At 40.1% G+C, this 19,543-nt stretch overlaps 1 protein-coding gene across 1 annotated transcript in view; it reads right to left on the bottom strand.

The window, feature by feature from the left end:
- The window catches only part of ANKRD13C (ankyrin repeat domain 13C), a 75,167-nt gene that overhangs the window by 22,523 nt on the left and 33,101 nt on the right, over positions 1–19,543 (bottom strand). The window contains exons 8-10 of the mRNA XM_033916600.1: positions 5,698–5,829; positions 4,229–4,390; positions 1,613–1,692 (exon numbers count right to left, since the gene is read on the bottom strand). Of these exons, the coding sequence (XP_033772491.1) occupies positions 1,613–1,692; positions 4,229–4,390; positions 5,698–5,829 (374 nt within the window). The remainder of the gene's footprint in view (positions 1–1,612; positions 1,693–4,228; positions 4,391–5,697; positions 5,830–19,543) is intronic.

The raw sequence follows: 19,543 nt of genomic DNA, 5'->3' as shown, positions 1-19,543 counted from the left end.
TGTGTTCATCCCACGCTTTTTTGAACTCCGTCACCGTTTTCCTCTCCACCACCTCTCTCGGGAGCACATTCTAGGCATCCACCACCCTCTCTGTAAAGAAGGATTTCCTTGCATTGCTCTTGAGTCTCCCACTCCTCAACCTCAAATTATGTCCTCTGGTTTTACCATTTTCCTTTCTCTGGAAAAGATTTTGTTCTACGTTAATACCTTTCAAGTATTTGACTGTCTGAATCATATCTCCCCTGTCCCTCCTTTCCTCTAAGGTATACATATTCAGGGCTTCTTGTCTCTCCTCATATGTCTTTTGTCGCAAACCTCCTATCATTTTCATCACCCTCCTCTGGACCACTTCAAGCCTTTCTGTGACCTTCGCCAGATACGGTCTCCAAAACTGAACACAATACTCCAAGTGGGGCCTCACCAACGACCTGTACAGGGGCATCAACACCTTCATTCTTCTACTGGTTATGCCTCTCTTTATATATGGTAACATCCGCTGGCACAGACTGCAATACTGTACAACTTGAATAAAAGAGCTGGAAAGCTGTGTGCAAAGATAGACAAGGATGTCCAAAGAAGCAACAGCAGCAAAAGGAAAAGCTGTACTGGGTCTTGGGGGGGGGGAGGGGTTTGAGAAGGGGATGGGATTTGTATACTGCTTTTGTGGTTGCACATTCAAAGCGGTTTACATATATACAGCTACTTAATCCTCCATTGCCCCAGGATCGGAGAATGAGCAATCGTTCAGAAAACCACATGGTGAGCCGTTTTCTGTATCGGGTTGGCAAATGCAATCGTTGCTAAACTAGTCAAAACTGGTTTAGCGATGATCGTTAGACGATCACGGACTTTAGTGCATCTAGCTCCGAGACAGCAGCTCTACCACTAGGCCACTCCTCACCTACTATCTTCTCTTTCCAGATATCAAGGTTTTATGTAAGAACCAGGTCTGCAATATGAACAATTGCAATATGTTTAAAACAAAGCTACTATCTTGAATAGAGTTCAGGAAGGCCGGGCTCTAGAGTCAGTATACCAAACCTCCGACTTCTATTTTTCTATTGACACTGACTTAAGACTCCTACTGTGTATGGTAAATTTAAGACAAATTTAATTACAGAAACATAGGATATTTTTTTATGTACAAAATTAGGACTAAGACTAAAAATATTTGACATATGAACAACAAACCTGAACAAAAAAAAATGCTGTCAAATGAAAATAAGCAATACAAAGGTGTAAGTTTTTATTTAAAAGCTGGAGTCAGAGTTTGTACATTTTTACTGACTGACTGACTCCACCCATAATTGCTTCCAACTCCAACTTCACAGCGCTGCAGGAAGGAGACCCATTTCATAAATACAAAGCCAGATCCATGTATTTTTAATGAGTGCAGACTTAGGGCTCTTAACGTGTGGAATAGCGCGCTAGCCGCTACCGCCTCCTCTTGAGCAGGCGGTAGTTTTTCGGGTAGCACATGCTATAGCGCGCGCTAATCCGGTGCTTACGCTAAAAACGCTAACGCACCTTTGTAAAAGGAGACCTTATTGTTCTCTTAAATAAATAAAAACTGACCATTTAAGCTATAGGTAGACCCCATAAGGATACATACTTTCCATTTTCAGCAGAGGTGTATTCTTCCCAGGTAATTGTGTTGGGTGAAGGGGGAGTCAGTGACTGTCTTCTTACCGGCTGTTTAAAAAAAAAAAAAAGGGGGACAGAATGAGCATATTTTCCACTTTATGCTACAAGACTGTTCAGTATTAGGAAACACTACAAAGCACTTCATGGCTCAGAAGTCAGCTAAGTTGAATATGTCTGTACCAGTGGTGGGTGTGTCATGTACTAAGAGGGCTAAAATACAAGACAATCTAACATGAAAAAAAGAAAATAAATGTTAGAACATTCTCTCCAATATAGAAATTGATTAAGGGCCAACAGAATTCTTGACTCAGTCTTGCTGGAGGCTTCAACATTCTCTTGAGCTTATCAAAAAGCAGGAATGGAGGTGTTAAGAAGACAAGCCCCAAACTATGAAAAAAATGTGATTCATAATGCCTCATTTTAGTTCTTCAGATGATAACGAAGACCTTTTTTTTTTTTTTTTTTTTAATTCTTTATTCGTTTTCAAATTAAACAAGAAGTGCACAAAATAATATATTACAACAAATTATTCCAGAATAGCACTTTGATATCTGCCATATAAACATCTAGTAAAATCAATAACCCCCCTACCACCCACCCTTCATGATATTTTCAATAAAAATATACACATATTATATATCATAGTATAACATAATATGTAACATTATTTCTAACTCCCTCCCCCCTGGGATAACGAAGACCTTGAATAAATTGAAATCTTTAGGCAGACTATCAATACAAAGAGATTAGGTTCTTACCTTGCTAATATCTTTTCTAGTAGATAGGTGTGTCATTCTGGATAAGCGGATTATATCCCAGTGCTCACGAGCCTTGCGGAAGGAATCCACTCCGGATTTTTGAATCCCTCCTGCTTCACAGAGGGCTTTGCAGCCCCCCTATAGTTAGTTCCAAAGCAGGCAATAGTCCCTTCTAGAAACAGATGTGAAGGCGGGGTGTGGGGAGACTCCCCAAAGAACAAGTTTGCTCTGCTCTGAAATTATAACAATCATGTTAAACATTGAACAATCAAAACAGCGAAACAATCATGCCAAAGAGAAACATTAATGGAGCTTAAATACCCCAAGAGTGTCCTAGCAATAGACTACTCTTTATACCTTTAAGGTCTGACTGGCATCCAACTTACAGGTTTGGATAAGAACATTCTGAGTGAGACAGTAGACACACACAGGAAATAAAATGACAGAGAAAGTTGTCCAGAATGACATCTACTACAAAAGATATTACCACGGTAAAAACGAGTGGATGAGTGGGATGTACAAAAGCAGTCCCAGAAATCTAGGAGGGGGGGGGTACACCACTATGCTGGCTTGTAACACAGAGGATCCAAACGCAGAATACTCCCTTGCCATCACATATACGCTGTAAAAAAACTTGGCAAATATATGTAGAATGGACCAACTTGCTGTCCTACAAATCTCCTCTGGGGAGACTATCCAAGCTTCTGTCCACTTCTAGTCAAATGCGCCTTTACAGAAACAGGGGACTGTTTCCCACAAACAATATATGTTGGTGAAATGGCCCTATGGATCCCTCTGGCAATCGTGGCCTTTGAAGCCGGTGCATTGCGCTTAGCTGGATTTGTCAGCACAAAAAGATGGTCAGATAGCCTCAACTCGTTGGTGACCTCCAGATATTGGAGAGTACCCTCTTAACATCCAACTTCTTCAGAATCCGTTCCTTTTTCTTGGAACCTGTGGACTGGAACACTGGCTATCTGACTTCCTGATTGACATGGAATGCCGAAACAACCTTCAACAGAAAGGAAGGAACGGTGCACAAAAACTCCAGCTTCAGTAAATTTAAGGAAAAGCTATCTGTAAGAAAGAGCCTGTAACTCCAAGACTCTTCTCATTGAGGTAATGGCCAACAGAAAAACTGTTTTCAAGGGTCAGATTCTTCAAGGACGCATCTTTCAGCGGCTCACATGGAGCTTAGCCAAGCCCCTGCAAAACCATGTTAAGATCTCAAAAAGGGAACACAGGTTTTACAGGGGGCCTGAAACGCAGTGCTCCCTTTAGGAATCTGGCTATGGCCAGATGAGATACCAGAGTAGATCTGCGGTCTCGAGCCCTTGCAGAGGCACTTGCGGTTCACATGTTGTATGTGGCTGACCCACAAGCCTTCCCTCTGACATCAGCTCTGATGTCGGAGAGAAGATTTCTAAGTCAGCTACATGCGGCATGAAAGATCCACTGACGCGTCCTTCCATCGATTGCCGCTGAAGGCAGGAAGTAACTGGGTCTCCCTGCTGACCCAGAAGGCTTTCTTGTGACGTCAGCTCTGACATCGGAGGTGGGGTGGGGGGAGAGCCTTCTGGGTCAGATTCGGTGGAGGGGGTGGGCAGGAAGGAGGGATCTCTGCCGACAGCTTCGGTGGAGGGGGTGGGGTGGGCAGGCAATATCCTTGGCGGCGGCCAGTGCCATGTACCCCTAACAAGCGGCTTACATACGTACTGCGTATTGAAAAACTGAACTAACATACTCATTTTGAAGATAACTATATGAAGAAATAGATTTATACTTCAATCAAAACAATTTATCTTGCTGAATGATATTAACTCTACCTCAAAGTTCTGCTCCATCAGGTTTCCACCTTTGCTCAAACTTTCCACAATGGCCTTATTACGAAGAATGTCCTCCTCGCTGAGGTGTTCTCTTCGTTTTCGTGATTCTAGTACAAGTCCATTCACCAAATAAAAATCAGCCAAAAAATTCCCCACTCTTTCCTAAAATTAAAATGCATCTGTTAACACACGCCATGTTCGTTTGGACATGCATGCATTTTTTTTTGTAAATAAAGCCAGTCCCACTGTGAAAGCAATAATTAAGCAACAATTTATTGAACAGCAAATATGCGCTAGCAATTGGATTTTCTTCAGATTACATTCCTTCTGCTACCATGTTTACCCTGAACTTGCCTCATCCAGCTAGTTTATCATGAAAAAGTGGCATGTTAAAACAGGTATCTCTGAAAATTTGTGCTCAATCATTTTGAATTGTCATATTGGGTTTGAAACATTGTTATTTCCAGTACAGGTTATTACATAAAAATATTTAACTGTTCTTTGTGGTAGAATGTCTTCGTGACAGTGAGATATGCTCTACTAGGGCAGAACTAAGTCACATTTCCAGGACCAGTTTGTTACAAAAACAAAACTTTGCAATTTATTGCAAACTTTAGACTCTGGAGAAAAGTCCAGAGTGGCTGAAACTTGTAGAAAGGAGATAATTTATCAATATGTGCTACTGTTAAGATGGTTATTTTTCCACAGGGGCCCATTTTATCCAATGAGACCTTGTGCTAAAATAACACAATTTGTGGTAAAATAACCCATCAACAGTAGCATACATTGATGAATTTTCCCCTAGTGTGGCTGTGTATGTGTGTGTATATATATATATATATATATATATATATATTTTATTTTTTTTTCTTTGAATGATCTCCTGTGCTTGACTCTTGTTCATGACAAATTACTCTTCGATGTTTTGTCACTATTTTGAATTAATTAATTGCCAACTTTCAACTGGGTCTTCTGTGATGTTTGCTATGTATTAAAGAATGACACGGTGACAAAATTCATCACCGTTCCCATCCCCGCGGATAACCGCGGGAAATAATTCCATGTCATTTTTTAGTGTCTATTTCAGCCTCAGTCCTTCTACACCAGCATTATTCAAAACAAAGCTTGCGGGTCAGTGGTTGTGGCCATTCATACTCTGATTCTTCCCTCTTTCCTTAAGGAATGACATGAAGATGGTTTCCCGCGGTTATCTGCGGGGACGGGAACGGTGATGAATTTTGTCACCGTGTCATTCTCTACTATGTATCATAACATTTGCCTAGACTTAAAGACAGTGATGCCATGACCAAGAGAAAAGCTAGTTTGCTATTTGGGTCAAACAATAATATGGATGATGTGTGGTTGATTCTGACAATGTGTGGATTCTAGCAAACGTACTGTGGAATGGAGGCTTTCATTCCTGTTTACGCATGGTTGGAAGACTAAGTTCAGGAGAATTACAAACATACTGTTTTGTCTTCTCGGAAAAGCCAGCCTGTTTGAGCACGTGTGAAGGTGATGGATTTGGTAGATAAAGTTGCTGAATAAATATCACTACTCATCAAAATGTCAACCTCTTCCTCTGTTTCCATTTCTGATTCCTAGAAAGAAATTTTAAAAATCTTGAAATGTCAAAACTGGAATTTTTTAGTTAGATCCCTATTTCAATTCTGCTCTTTCCAGTATCATGTATTCTTACCAGATAAAATGTATTTATACACCAATGGTTCTCAATACTTCAACATACCCAGTCTGTCTACTTTTCAGGATATCCAACATGAATACGTATGAAAGACTAAAGGCTGAGTGGAATTGTCCAGATCAGAATGATGTGCACTAATGAAAGTGTCCTCCAATGCATCTGATAATATAGGAATCTTTATTCATCCAATGACATAAAAATACATTCAACGACTCAATGACTCGACATGCACATGTTTCAGCCAACAGGCCTTCCTCAGGAGTCTTGAGTGCCACCAATGTGAATATATAGAATATGTTCCCATTCTGATAGGTCTTACCAGACTTCGAACAAAAAAGAAAGTCAACTAAAACTTCTCAAAAAACGAATATAACATCAGGTAACAAGCATCTCACGCTCAAAACTCCTGAGGTAGGCCTGTTGGCCGAAACATGTGCATGTCGAGTCATTGAGTCGTTGGATGTATTTTTATGTCATTATGTATATTTATATACTTTATTGAATCACAGCTCTTTATTTAATTTGTAGCTATCAAGCTAACATGTTAAAAACAAACACTTATCATTCTCAGCCAAATATTGATTCAGTTTCCAGTAACGCTGAAGCAAATCATGTGATTAGATAGTATATCACAATATCTAAAAATTCCTGCCATTTACAACACCCATGGCGGAACGGATATAAAAATCAATAGCAGCGTTAATGGATTGTGCAACTAGTGCAAATTGTGCAAAAAAGTCTTTTGTAATGTGCTGAAGTGCTATTAAAGTGCTGGTTAAAGTGTCATGTGCTTTTTATTTCAGTGCCTGGCCCCCCGACCCAGGTTTCGCATTCTTCGTCAGGAGGGGTCTAGGTAAAAGCAAACTAACATTAAAAACATTACAACGATAAATCAAATACATACTCAATCTTACTACTGAATCTCGCCAATCTAATATCAAATATCAAAACTTTTCTACTATCAATATAAAGTTGTTAAACATACCTTCTCAGGCAAGCTACATCGGGGAACGACACCGGAAGAAGAACTGGCTGAAGTAACTTAAACTCCCGGATTTAAATACGTACGCATACACTAGTACACCCATCTGGTTAAAATGCTGTAATCAAAGCAGCGGAAGTGACGTTGCATCCGAGGGCACCACACATATACTTATATATTTAACCACTCGATCTCAGAATTTAAACCGTTAGGAGATAAGGTATTCCAATTGTAAATAAAACGTTGTTCTTTCTGCAATAAAAGTTTACAAATGTCTCCTTCATATTGATCAATGTGTATAAGCACTGTATATTTAAGATCTTGTAACGAATGATCCTCCCTCAACCAGTGATCCACCAGGGGGGCGGACTCTCTACCCCTGCGTATATTGCTGAGATGTTCAACAATACGAGTTTTAATTTTTCTACTGGTTTGACCAATATACAACAAACCGCAGGGGCAGATCACACAATACACAACTCCCTGGGAATCACAGTTGGTGCCCGTAGTGAGATCAAATTTCTTACCCTGTGAATTTGGAATAGATACAAAGGGTTGATCCCATATACATCTACAAGTGCTACAATGACCGCAATCTTTGTCTGCAATAAGTTCGCCTCCCATATCGAAGCTTTTCACCCAAGTTACGAGCCCTAGTGAAGGCAAATTTAGGTTTATCCCTAAGTGCAGAATGGTATTGAACTATGGGCCAATATTTTAAAATTATTTTCTTAATAGCATTACTATTGTTGGTAAATGGTAAAACACACACTGTATGAGAGTCATTATCCTTTTCTGTTGGTCGCATAAGCCAAGAACGATGACAGTTCTTGGCACGCTTCCAAGCTCTTTTAATGATTTTTTTAGGATAACCACGTTCAACAAATTTGTGATACAAATCCATAGCTTGATTATTAAAATCAATTTCATCTGAACAAATTCGACGTATGCGAAAAAACTGACCCACAGGGATGCTGTTCTTAAGTGAACGAGGGTGAAAGCTTTGATACTGGAGGAGAGCATTGCGATCAGATGGTTTTCTGTGTAGGCTGGTGCGATCAGATGGTTTTCTGTGTAGGCTGGTGGAGATGGCTTTATTATGAATATGAAGACTAATGTCCAAAAACGATATACGGTCCTTATCCTTCTTATATGTAAATTTGATATTGGGGTCCCTCTGATTAATTTCAATAAGAAACTCATCAAGCTCCTCCTCTCCACCAGTCCACACAAAAAACACATCATCAATAAAACGCCTCCAGCATCTGTGACAGAAATGGCTGGAACTGTACACAAACGTCTCCTCAAAGTTGGACATGTAGAGGCAAGCAATAGTGGGGGCAACTGCTGCCCCCATCGTTACCCCCTTGGTTTGTAAATAAAGAGTATTTTCAAACTTGAAGTAATTATTGAAAATAACCACTTCTGCCAATTGTGTAAGAAAATGTTTTTTAGACTCTGTTATGTCCAACTTGGAAGAGGCAGATTCTACAACTGTCATAGCTGCCCGTTGGGGGACGTTTGTGTACAGTGCCATGACATCAGCTGTCACCAAGATGCTGTTATCAGGCAGCGGTTGTTGGTAACAGCGGTTGTTGGTAACCACAGAAAACCATCTGATCGCACCAGCCTACACAGAAAACCATCTGATCGCAATGCTCTCCTCCAGTATCAAAGCTTTCACCCTCGTTCACTTAAGAACAGCATCCCTGTGGGTCAATTTTTTCGCATACGTCGAATTTGTTCAGATGAAATTGATTTTAATAATCAAGCTATGGATTTGTATCACAAATTTGTTGAACATGGTTATCCTAAAAAAATCATTAAAAGAGCTTGGAAGCGTGCCAAGAACTGTCATCGTTCTTGGCTTATGCGACCAACAGAAAAGGATAATGACTCTCATACAGTGTGTGTTTTACCATTTACCAACAATAGTAATGCTATTAAGAAAATAATTTTAAAATATTGGCCCATAGTTCAATACCATTCTGCACTTAGGGATAAACCTAAATTTGCCTTCACTAGGGCTCGTAACTTGGGTGAAAAGCTTCGATATGGGAGGCGAACTTATTGCAGACAAAGATTGCGGTCATTGTAGCACTTGTAGATGTATATGGGATCAACCCTTTGTATCTATTCCAAATTCACAGGGTAAGAAATTTGATCTCACTACGGGCACCAACTGTGATTCCCAGGGAGTTGTGTATTGTGTGATCTGCCCCTGCGGTTTGTTGTATATTGGTCAAACCAGTAGAAAAATTAAAACTCGTATTGTTGAACATCTCAGCAATATACGCAGGGGTAGAGAGTCCGCCCCCCTGGTGGATCACTGGTTGAGGGAGGATCATTCGTTACAAGATCTTAAATATACAGTGCTTATACACATTGATCAATATGAAGGAGACATTTGTAAACTTTTATTGCAGAAAGAACAACGTTTTATTTACAATTGGAATACCTTATCTCCTAACGGTTTAAATTCTGAGATCGAGTGGTTAAATATATAAGTATATGTGTGGTGCCCTCGGATGCAACGTCACTTCCGCTGCTTTGATTACAGCATTTTAACCAGATGGGTGTACTAGTGTATGCGTACTTATTTAAATCCGGGAGTTTAAGTTACTTCAGCCAGTTCTTCTTCCGGTGTCGTTCCCCGATGTAGCTTGCCTGAGAAGGTATGTTTAACAACTTTATATTGATAGTAGAAAAGTTTTGATATTTGATATTAGATTGGCGAGATTCAGTAGTAAGATTGAGTATGTATTTGATTTATCGTTGTAATGTTTTTAATGTTAGTTTGCTTTTACCTAGACCCCTCCTGACGAAGAATGCGAAACCTGGGTCGGGGGGCCAGGCACTGAAATAAAAAGCACATGACACTTTAACCAGCACTTTAATAGCACTTCAGCACATTACAAAAGACTTTTTTGCACAATTTGCACTAGTTGCACAATCCATTAACGCTGCTATTGATTTTTATATCCGTTCCGCCATGGGTGTTGTAAATGGCAGGAATTTTTAGATATTGTGATATACTATCTAATCACATGATTTGCTTCAGCGTTACTGGAAACTGAATCAATATTTGGCTGAGAATGATAAGCGTTTGTTTTTAACATGTTAGCTTGATAGCTACAAATTAAATAAAGAGCTGTGATTCAATAAAGTATATTATTACGTTCATCACAGAATTCTAGTGACTTTCTCCCTATTAGTAAAATTATGTATATTTATGTCATTATGTGCCTACGTATGAAAGACTGGCATATATTGAAAGCAGTACATGCAAAATCTCTCATGCATATTTGTTATGGATATCCTGAAAACTTGACACTGGATGTGTCCCGAGAACTGGCTTGAGACCAAGTGCAATTCTCAATGAAAAAACAGAGACTAAGACAATACATTCTCAAAGTAAAAAGAATTCAGAAACATATTAGGAATCTTAAAAGAGCCTACTGCAAAAGCTAATATCATTCAGTTAAACCTGAAAATATCCTCACATGCTTATGCTTATTTTGCACTTCCTATATTGCCTTAACTGACTCACAGGACAAAGCAGTGTACAGGTAGAAAAGAGAAAAAAACAGCTACAAGATTTCAAGAAAAGGATTATAGCACACATATAGGATATCCACATCCAGGGAAAAAGGGAGAGAAAGACACAAGGATACAACACAGTGTTTATATAACACAGCTCTCTACAAGGAATCTATGCGGTTTGTAATAAGAGTCAAATCAAGTTCCTGAAGTTACATTTTTAAGCACGATCTTGTGGCTGTTAAGAGGGAAAAGGTAAAGGATAGGATGTTGGCTACAGAGAGAAGAGATATGTCTTCTTTTGGAAGTCAAGGTAAGTGGTGGGTTGCCTTAGATATGGCAATTTGTTCCAGGTAAGAGGTCTCTGGTATTCAAATGTAGTCTCAAACATCTTCTTCTGCCAAACTTGTTGAGGTGATGGGAAGGATAGTTTGAAGCATTATGATACTCGTAAATTGAAGGAGTGTGGGACTTTTCAATATCATAAGTTAACCCATCCCAGTTTTCTCCATAGATAGCCTGCACAAAGCATTCTTGAATTGAATTTGCTTTTTCATCGGCTGCCAAAGCAGTTATTTTAATTTCGGACTTGCACTCTACTAATTCATTCTGAAAATTAGTCTGGCAGCAGTGTTTCATAGTAGTTGTAGTCTCTTGAGTTCTTTTTCTGTATTGCCACAATATAATGAGTTACAATAGTCCAGGTATGGTATTAGGACAGATTGTGCTACTGTACTGAAATTGGTTAGGACAGGTCTTATTGTCCTCTGTCTCATCTTAAAGAAGATTTTTTTCACTAGAGAGGTGATATTGTGCATTGAAGGTTAAGTTCAAGTCTAGTGTAACTCCCAGTACTTTGGAGAATTTTCTATCTTCATAACTCTACCTAGCACAGAACTACAACTGTCCACAGGCGAGAGACTAGTCTCCAAATCATAATATTCTTGCCTTTGATTCGTTTAGTTTGAGGTCGTCAATAGTATTTTTCAAGTAATTTAGGGCATTATCAAAGGATTCTTTGGCTATACATAGAATGAAGATATCATCTGCGTCAGAGAGGTCACGGGCAGATTATTTCCCAGTGCTCTCAAACAGATGTTAAACAGCACAGATAGTGGATAGGATATATGAAGAGTAAAAGGAATACTGAAAAATGGGGAAGTAGGGAGGTCAGGGAAAGAGAAAAATGCCCACAGACAGCGAAAACCTTCAGTAAACATAGAAGACCTGGTGAAAAAGCCAAGTCTTTATCGGTGTCTTAAAGCTTTTGAACTTTAACTCACTACAGATCTCAATAGGAAGATTATTCAAAGTGGATGGGGGCAGTAAAATAAAAGGCACAATGTCCAGTGCTTTCAAACTGGGCAGATCTAGGATCGGGAAAGACCAAAATGGTGGTCTTTTGTGAACAAAGAAAACAATCAGGGGTGTAAGGGATAACATGGGAAGCCACGGGAGTTCTCAGTCTGAGAGCTCTATAAGTTGGAACATGAAGTTTATATGTAATCCTTTGTCAAACTGGGAGCCAATGATGTTATATCAGAAGAGGTGAGAAGTGATTAGATTTACAGGCATGACAGAGAAGGCGAACTGTAGTACTCTGCAAGACTGAAGATTTTCAAATTGATTTGTGAAACACCGGAGTAAACAATATTACAGTAATCTAGCCTAGAGGTGAACAGGGAAAGAATGATAACATGAAACAAGTCCCAGTCCAAGAACTGTCTGACTTCTTCTCTTGAATAGTTCCAGTTGGAAAGCTCTCCTCCTAAGTCTGAGGCATTTCCCCGTAATAATTAATTAATAATTGTAATATTCTAAATAACTAGATTTAAGGTTTACAGTAAATTTTTAACAAATAATTTTGGAATCGGTGTCTCTTTTTTGAGTTTTGCGAATGGTTTTTGTTTGTTTGTTTTAGTAATATAGTAACACTCGAATTTTTGTTGTTTTGTTGTTATTACCACATGTTAATCTCACCATGTGAAGCTTTGTGATAATTTTGTGATTTGGATTTATACATTCTGATGTTATTATAATGTTATGTAGAATTAGGTTTTATGATAATTATGTTTGTACAGTATAATCCCGTTATAACGGAGTGGACTTCAAGGGACCTGGAAAAACAGTCAGTTATATCCAGAGTTGCATTTTTTTAAAACTTTATTTAGGGCAATTTGAAACAACGTAAATTGATGAACAACAGTCACTGCACAAGCATATCAGCAACATCAATAACAAAACTCAGAAAAATATTGGTATGGCATGAAATGATTGCAAACCAAAACACTGTACTGGAAAGAAAAATACTCTGTCATTTTTTTTCTGGGCTACATTTTGATATTATATCACTGGCATGCCACGTGCCGTGTAGGCGGAGCCTGCATGTCCGTTATAGCCGAATAAAACTACTGCTAAAAGTGGCTCTGGGGATCAAAATAGTTGTCCGGTATATCCGAAAGTCCGTTATATGCGAGTCCGCTATATCCAATGATTTTCTGTATGTTTATAATGGTGCTTGGCCAGGACTAGCGGACCTTGTCCGCTATATGCGAGGTTCCGTTATAAGCAAGTCCGGTTTAACGGGATTATACTATATTGTCAAACTTTTATATGTTTCTATGTAAACCGCATAGGTTGTATGTGGTATATACATTTTTTAAATAAATAAAATAAATTTCTGTGGCCATTAACAAAGTTACCTTGAGTGCTTTTACCGACACCTATTTTATAGACAGTAAGGGCCCATGTGCTAATGCTGTGCCAATCAATTAGTGCGTGGAAATGATTAGCACTGTTGCATTCACTCTCCACCTCCCAACACGCCCTCTTGGAGAAAATTACAGAAAATATTTTTAGTACGCAGTGTATGTGCATAGACAGGCAAATTTACCACAGGATGGCAATGCATGTCCCGCAGTAACGTGCAGTAAGCTTGTGCAAGTGCTTCCCACAGTTTAAAGGACCCCTAATATCTACTGGAAAAACTCTAGAATACTTGCATGTCAGTCGACCAAGGTGAACAAATTTCTTTACAAACTTTGTCTCTCCCCACTATTTGCTTTAAATTTTACCCCCCTGCCTTCCCCTCCTATCTTTTCCAGCAGGGGCTAACTTACTCATTAAGACAGACTATGTGGTCACTTGAGGCAGTAAAAAGCAGCAGGCAAAACATCATTAGCATGTCCTTTTAACTGCAGTGAGGGTGGGAAATGCTCAAATAGTTAATTTATCTGCTAAATAACTTCTGGGGGTATCTTTATAACAAAGCACCTATACAAATACAGTTTTATAAACGTGATGTACACTTGCTCTGAGGCTGGTGCAGGTGTGTGTATGTGCCTATTTTGTAAATTACAAAGACACAAACACATTGTGCCTCTGTCCATGCTCCCTTCCACAGGCATATTATTTATTTAATTCGTTTTATATCCTATTGTTCCCAAAATAGCTCAGAACGGGTTACACCTTAAAATACATAATTTCAGTACAAGTTTACAAAACAAGTTTTTATCTTAGCCTGACACATACTAAGGGGTCTAATATCTATAATAATAAAACCCTAAGCACGCATGCGCACTCTTACCTACGTGTTCCGTGATCCCTATCTGTAGGTCCGTGGCCGGCAAGAGTGCGCATGCGCACTTACAACTGCCACACACTCGCAGACCTCCAGATATTTCCTCCATATATTTATTGTTAAAAAAGATACATCGGAGCCGGAGGGGAGGCAAAAAGCTCGGCAGCAGAGACACCATCATCTCTTTATTTACAGCTCCGAGCTGCTGAAGACTCTCCCCAAAGCCCTGGCGGAGGGTCGGGCGCTGCCCCCGCGCAGGACTGGCGAGCTGAAGGTGTTTCGGACGGCAGGGGCTTGAACCTGCGCAAGCAAAAATCCCTCTCCAACTTCTCCTTCCTCAATGACGCCGAAAAGAAGGTCTGCCGCACCTTCATGGCCCCCACCTCGGCCCCGCTCTCGCGCTCCGAGCATTCACTCCACATAGCTGAGAGGAACATCTGGAGGGTGTTGTGTCAGTGCTGCAGGTGAAAGGGGTCTGCTTTGGGGGGAGGGGTGTGCTGGGGGACAGACAGCTTTGCTCTGGGGGGGGGGAGACAGAAGGGGGCCACGGAGAGACAGTCAGGGAGAGGGAAAGGGGGCTGCTTTGGGGGAAGCTGTGTGCTGGGGGGCAGACAGCTTTTGTTCTGGGGAGTAGACAGAAGGGGGGCCACGGAGAGACATTCAGGGAGAGGGAAAGGGGGCTGCTTTTGGGGGGAGAGGTGTGTTGGGGGAAGACAGAAGGGGGGCCACGGAGAGACAGTCAAGGAGAGGGAAAGGGGGCTGCTTTGGGGGGGAGGGGTATGCTGGGGGGGCAGACAGCTTTGCTCTGGGGGGAAGACAGAAGGGGGCTACAGAGAGACAGTCAGGGAGAGGGAAAGGGGGATGCTTTGGGGGGAGTAGTGTGCGGGGGGGCAGACAGTTTGCTCTGGGGGGAGGGGGAAGACAGAAGGACACAGACAGAAAGAATTACAGACAGACAGCGGGTCAGAGTAACAGACAGAAATAAAGACAGAAAGCCAGCATCCAAGGAGAGAGAGACAAAGAAAAAAAAAACACAGACAGAAAGCAGCCAAGGAGAGATAGACAAAGAAAAAAAGATAGACAACGACCAAGGAGAGAGAGAGAAAGAAAGAATGACAGACATACACATCTATTCTAACACCCGATAATGTAACGGGCTTAAAGACTAGTTAATATACATAAAATATACAGTTTTGCCAGTTACAATTTGCCATATTTATCCTTTCTATGTAAGGTTTTCAGTACAAGTTTTATCTTAACACATATTATAAAAGTTATTATCCTAACTCAACACATACTAGGGATCTAATATCAATGTCCATAATATACAGTTTACAGGTTGAATTAAGTCAGTTAAGTGCCAGATTTTTCAATAAAATTTTTTATCCTAACGTTAACACCTATCGATGGTCATGTATCCATATACATTTCTTTGTCATCTATCGGTGGTGGGCGGGGGAGTTAGGTGAAAAGGTATGTTTTTATTGCTTTCCTAAAGTTGAGGAGTCCTTCAAGGGATCTAATCTGTGGGGGTAGTTGATTCCAGTGGTTTGGTATGAAGTGAGAGTAGGAACGTCATTTGTCAGTTTGCAATTGAAGGGCATGGCCAGGGGGCATTTTGAGGCATATTTTATCCTGGGGTCGAAGAGACCTGTTCGGCACATACACAGGAAGCTTGGTTGTCACATAGCCCAGAGCCGTGTCATGCAAGGATTTGAACGCTAGCATCAGGCCCTTGAAGACACGTTTGGCTACAGACAGCCACTTAGCTGACGACAGAGCCTGGGAGACAGTCATGGGAATGGAGGTTTTTTAGAAGTCTGATTACTGCGTTTTGAACACACTGGGACGTTGTATTTTCTTCGCTGTGAGACCATTGAATAGCACATTGTAGTAGTACATGCGGGAGAGGACTAAGGCATAGAGTATTTTGGTGAAGTAGGACTCAAAAAAATAGTTCCTTAATTTTTGGAGTTGGCGTAGGTAGTAGAATGAGGAATATACCACCTGAGATGTGGTCGGAAAGCGACAGGTTGGAGTCAAGGAGTATTCCTAGGCTGTGCACTTGGTCTTTCGCAGTTATGGTAGTTGAGTCCCAGTGCAGTGATGGATGGATATAGTTGCAGTGTTCTTTGTGGATCCAAAGGAATTCCGTTTTGGAGGTGTTTAGTTGTAATTTGTTGATGGGCATCCAATTTTTCATTTCCGAGAGGCAACTTCAGGAGTTTTGTGATCTGGGCATCATAGGTATCTCCTGGCAGTAGGTACAGTTGGATGTCACCATCCTGGTGGCCATTCGCTGAGTCGGTTCAGCGAATGGCCACCAGGATGGTCTCGGGGCTCAGGGATCTCACGTATGAAGAAAGGCTAAATAAATTGCAGCTGTACTCACTAGAGGAACGAAGAGTGAGGGGGGACATGATTGAGACGTTCAAATATGTTACGGGCTGTATCGAGGTGGAAGATGTTATCTTCTGTCCTATAGGTCCTTCGACCACCAGAGGGCATCCGCTGAAAATCAGGGGAGGGAAATTTCGTGGTGATTCCAGGAAATACTTCTTCACAGAGAGGGTGGTCGATCATTGGAACAGTCTACCTCTGCAGGTGATTGAGGCCAGCAGTGTGTCAGATTTTAAGAGAAAATGGGACATTCACGTGGGATCTCTAAGGGAGTAAAGTCAGGGGGGTGGGTCATTAGAGTGGGCAGACTTGATGGGCTATAGCCCTTTTCTGCCGTCATATTCTATGTTTCTATGAAGGAGTATTATCTGTATTTGGTATTTGTGGCCCATGTCTAAGATGGGTCTAACATAGAGATTGAATAATAGGAGGGAAAGCAGAGCCCCCTGCGGAACACCATATCTGATTGGTTTCGATTTCGATAGTATATTGTTGAGCAGTACGCTTTGGGATCTATTATTTAGGAAAGAGACAAACCATTGTAATGCAGTGTCTTGGATACCAATTTCAGAGAGCCGCGTAAGGAGGAGAGGATGGTCAATAGTCAAATGCTGCACTAAGATCCAGCAGCACCAGAAGGACATCATTACCTTTATCCATGAGTTTCCAGAAGTCATCGATGATGTCGAGAATGATGGTTTCAAAACTGTGGAATTTCCTGAATCCCAACTGGAAGGATAGGGCTCCTTGTTCGTCGATGAAAGGGTATAATTGATTTAGCACTTTTTTCATGGATTTTGGAGACAAAGGGTAGGTTGGAGACTGGTCTAAAGTTCTTGGGCACATTAAGGTTGAGCGTGGGTTTTTTAAAGATCGATCTAATGACCACTAACTTTCAGTTTGCTTGTACTTTGCTTGTTTGTAGAGAGGTGTTGATGAAAGGAAGAATGGAGGCATCTTTCACAGCCACTAAGAGGCATGGCGGACAAGGGTCTAGGTTTGAACCAGATGGGTGAATAGTGTCTAGTATCTCGTTGATGTCGTCACGGAAGACAGTTTTAAAGTGGGTTAGGTTCCCAATTGTAGTTTTAATGTTCTTACATGCTAATGACAAAATGTGCTGTCACATGTACTTGTACATGCCCACACAATTTCATAAACTACCATTTTTCATATATAAAGCAAGCTTTGCATGTAATAGAAATATGCACTTAAATTCCACAATTAATCAGTTTGATGTGGCTTACAAAAGACTCCAGTAGCCATTTCTAGTGAGCAAAGAAAAAGCACCAAGGGCCTCATATAATGGGACGAGAGTTTTCTTTATTGATGGACTTGACATTGGCTGTATATTGGCACAAATGCCTAAGTCAGGGATCAATACAAAACTAAGGCATTTCAAATCATAAAAATAATTTAAACATATAAACAAAACCAAAGTTACTAATAAAGTGAACATATATTTAAAAATATGACAAATTTTTTAAGCATCACATCACACAAAAAAGTGCCAGTGACAGCAAAAACATGAATGGCCTATTCATATGAATAACTTTTAAATGTAAGTGTATTCAATATGCTTTAAAAAAAACTTTGTGTGGCTAGGCACAATGGTTTGAAATTTCTTTTTGAGGATAACAGCTTACCAGTGCTAAAAAAGACTCCAGTATGAAAAAGATACCAAATTGGAACCTAAGATAAAACCCTTGGAAGTACAAGTTCTAACTTGGGCTAAGGACAGTGCCAGTTTGAACTTTAAGCAAGAAATGATGGAAAAGTATATTAGGAGATGTAATCTCCGGATTATTAATTTCCCTAAAGTCCATTCTATAACTGCCTTAACAATGTTTAAAAGATATTTGAGCGAAATTCTGAAAGTACCCGAAACCTCATACCCACCTCTCTCAAAAATATATTACCTTCCTACGACACCCAAATTGGAACCTTGCCAAAAATAAAAGGCAAATCCGTCTCAATAGACAAACACATAATAAAACTAGGGAGCAAACTGCAATAAATACCAAGAAATTATAAAAGCACAGTGAAGGTGGGGAACTGTATTAAAATGATAATGGTGCTACCAGGTATTCAAACAGTCAATGGTGCGATTGATCATTAAAACTAATACCATGGGGAATATGCTGATAACTAAACAGTATGTACAAATGGATGACTTCCATGAATGTTAGTGATTTTGCAACCTTTCTCCTTAGAAACTCTCAGCTGGCTAAAAAGACAACAGTGGAATGAAAATAATTCTTAGATCACATGTAATTTGCCACTCGCATATACAGTAGATAGAAAGCTATGGGCCAAAATGAAATATGATCACAGTGTAGCAAGTGGCAGTTCATTTATGAAATCGCTTAATGAAAATAAATCTCCCAAGACCATGAAAGCAATGAGCCCTTGGTGCTTTTTCTTTGTTCACTGTTTTGTTGTGTACTTCGTACCCTCTCTTCATTGCAGTAGCCATTTCTAGGAAATACAAATAAATACTACACAGATTCAATAGTTACAAGTTTTCAACAGCTTACGGAAAGACACAATTATAAAATTATCCCTATTAACTACATATGCACATTATATTTAACATATAAAAATTATGTTGGTCAATTATGCATTTTTAAGATTGCTGGAGGGATGTCAAAGGACACTGCTAAATTTCTCCCCCAAGGCTAAGATATTCCCTTGTACAGCTGAAAGGCGAGGAGAATGCGAAGGCCCTCAAGATACAAAACCTGTGTGTGTTTGGGACCCCTCCCACCCAAAAAAAGCAATATTACAAGCTCCACATCAACTGGGGAAGGGGTATGCAAATGTTTTCTTACATTAGATCTGGACATCAAATCAGCATCTATTAAGCAAGTTGAGCGCCACAATGACATACAGTTATCTAAGATAAAGTTTTAATTGCAAGAACTGGAGGCAGCAAACTAGAAATGGCTCAGAAATCATGAAGTAACTTGACTGAATGGAAAACAGAAGATAGCAAGAGATTGAATTAGAGAATTTTTGAGAAGAGCTGCTGGTTGCTTCGAGACACAACTACATTTGTAGCTGAAAACCAAAACCATTAAAAAAAGTAAAAGAAATAACGTACACTGAGAA

Source organism: Geotrypetes seraphini, chromosome 12 (genome assembly GCF_902459505.1).
Source record: "Geotrypetes seraphini chromosome 12, aGeoSer1.1, whole genome shotgun sequence".
NCBI lineage: Eukaryota > Metazoa > Chordata > Amphibia > Gymnophiona > Dermophiidae > Geotrypetes > Geotrypetes seraphini.
Note: the sequence above shows the minus strand (reverse complement) of the source record. Positions and strands in the feature narration are given on the sequence as shown.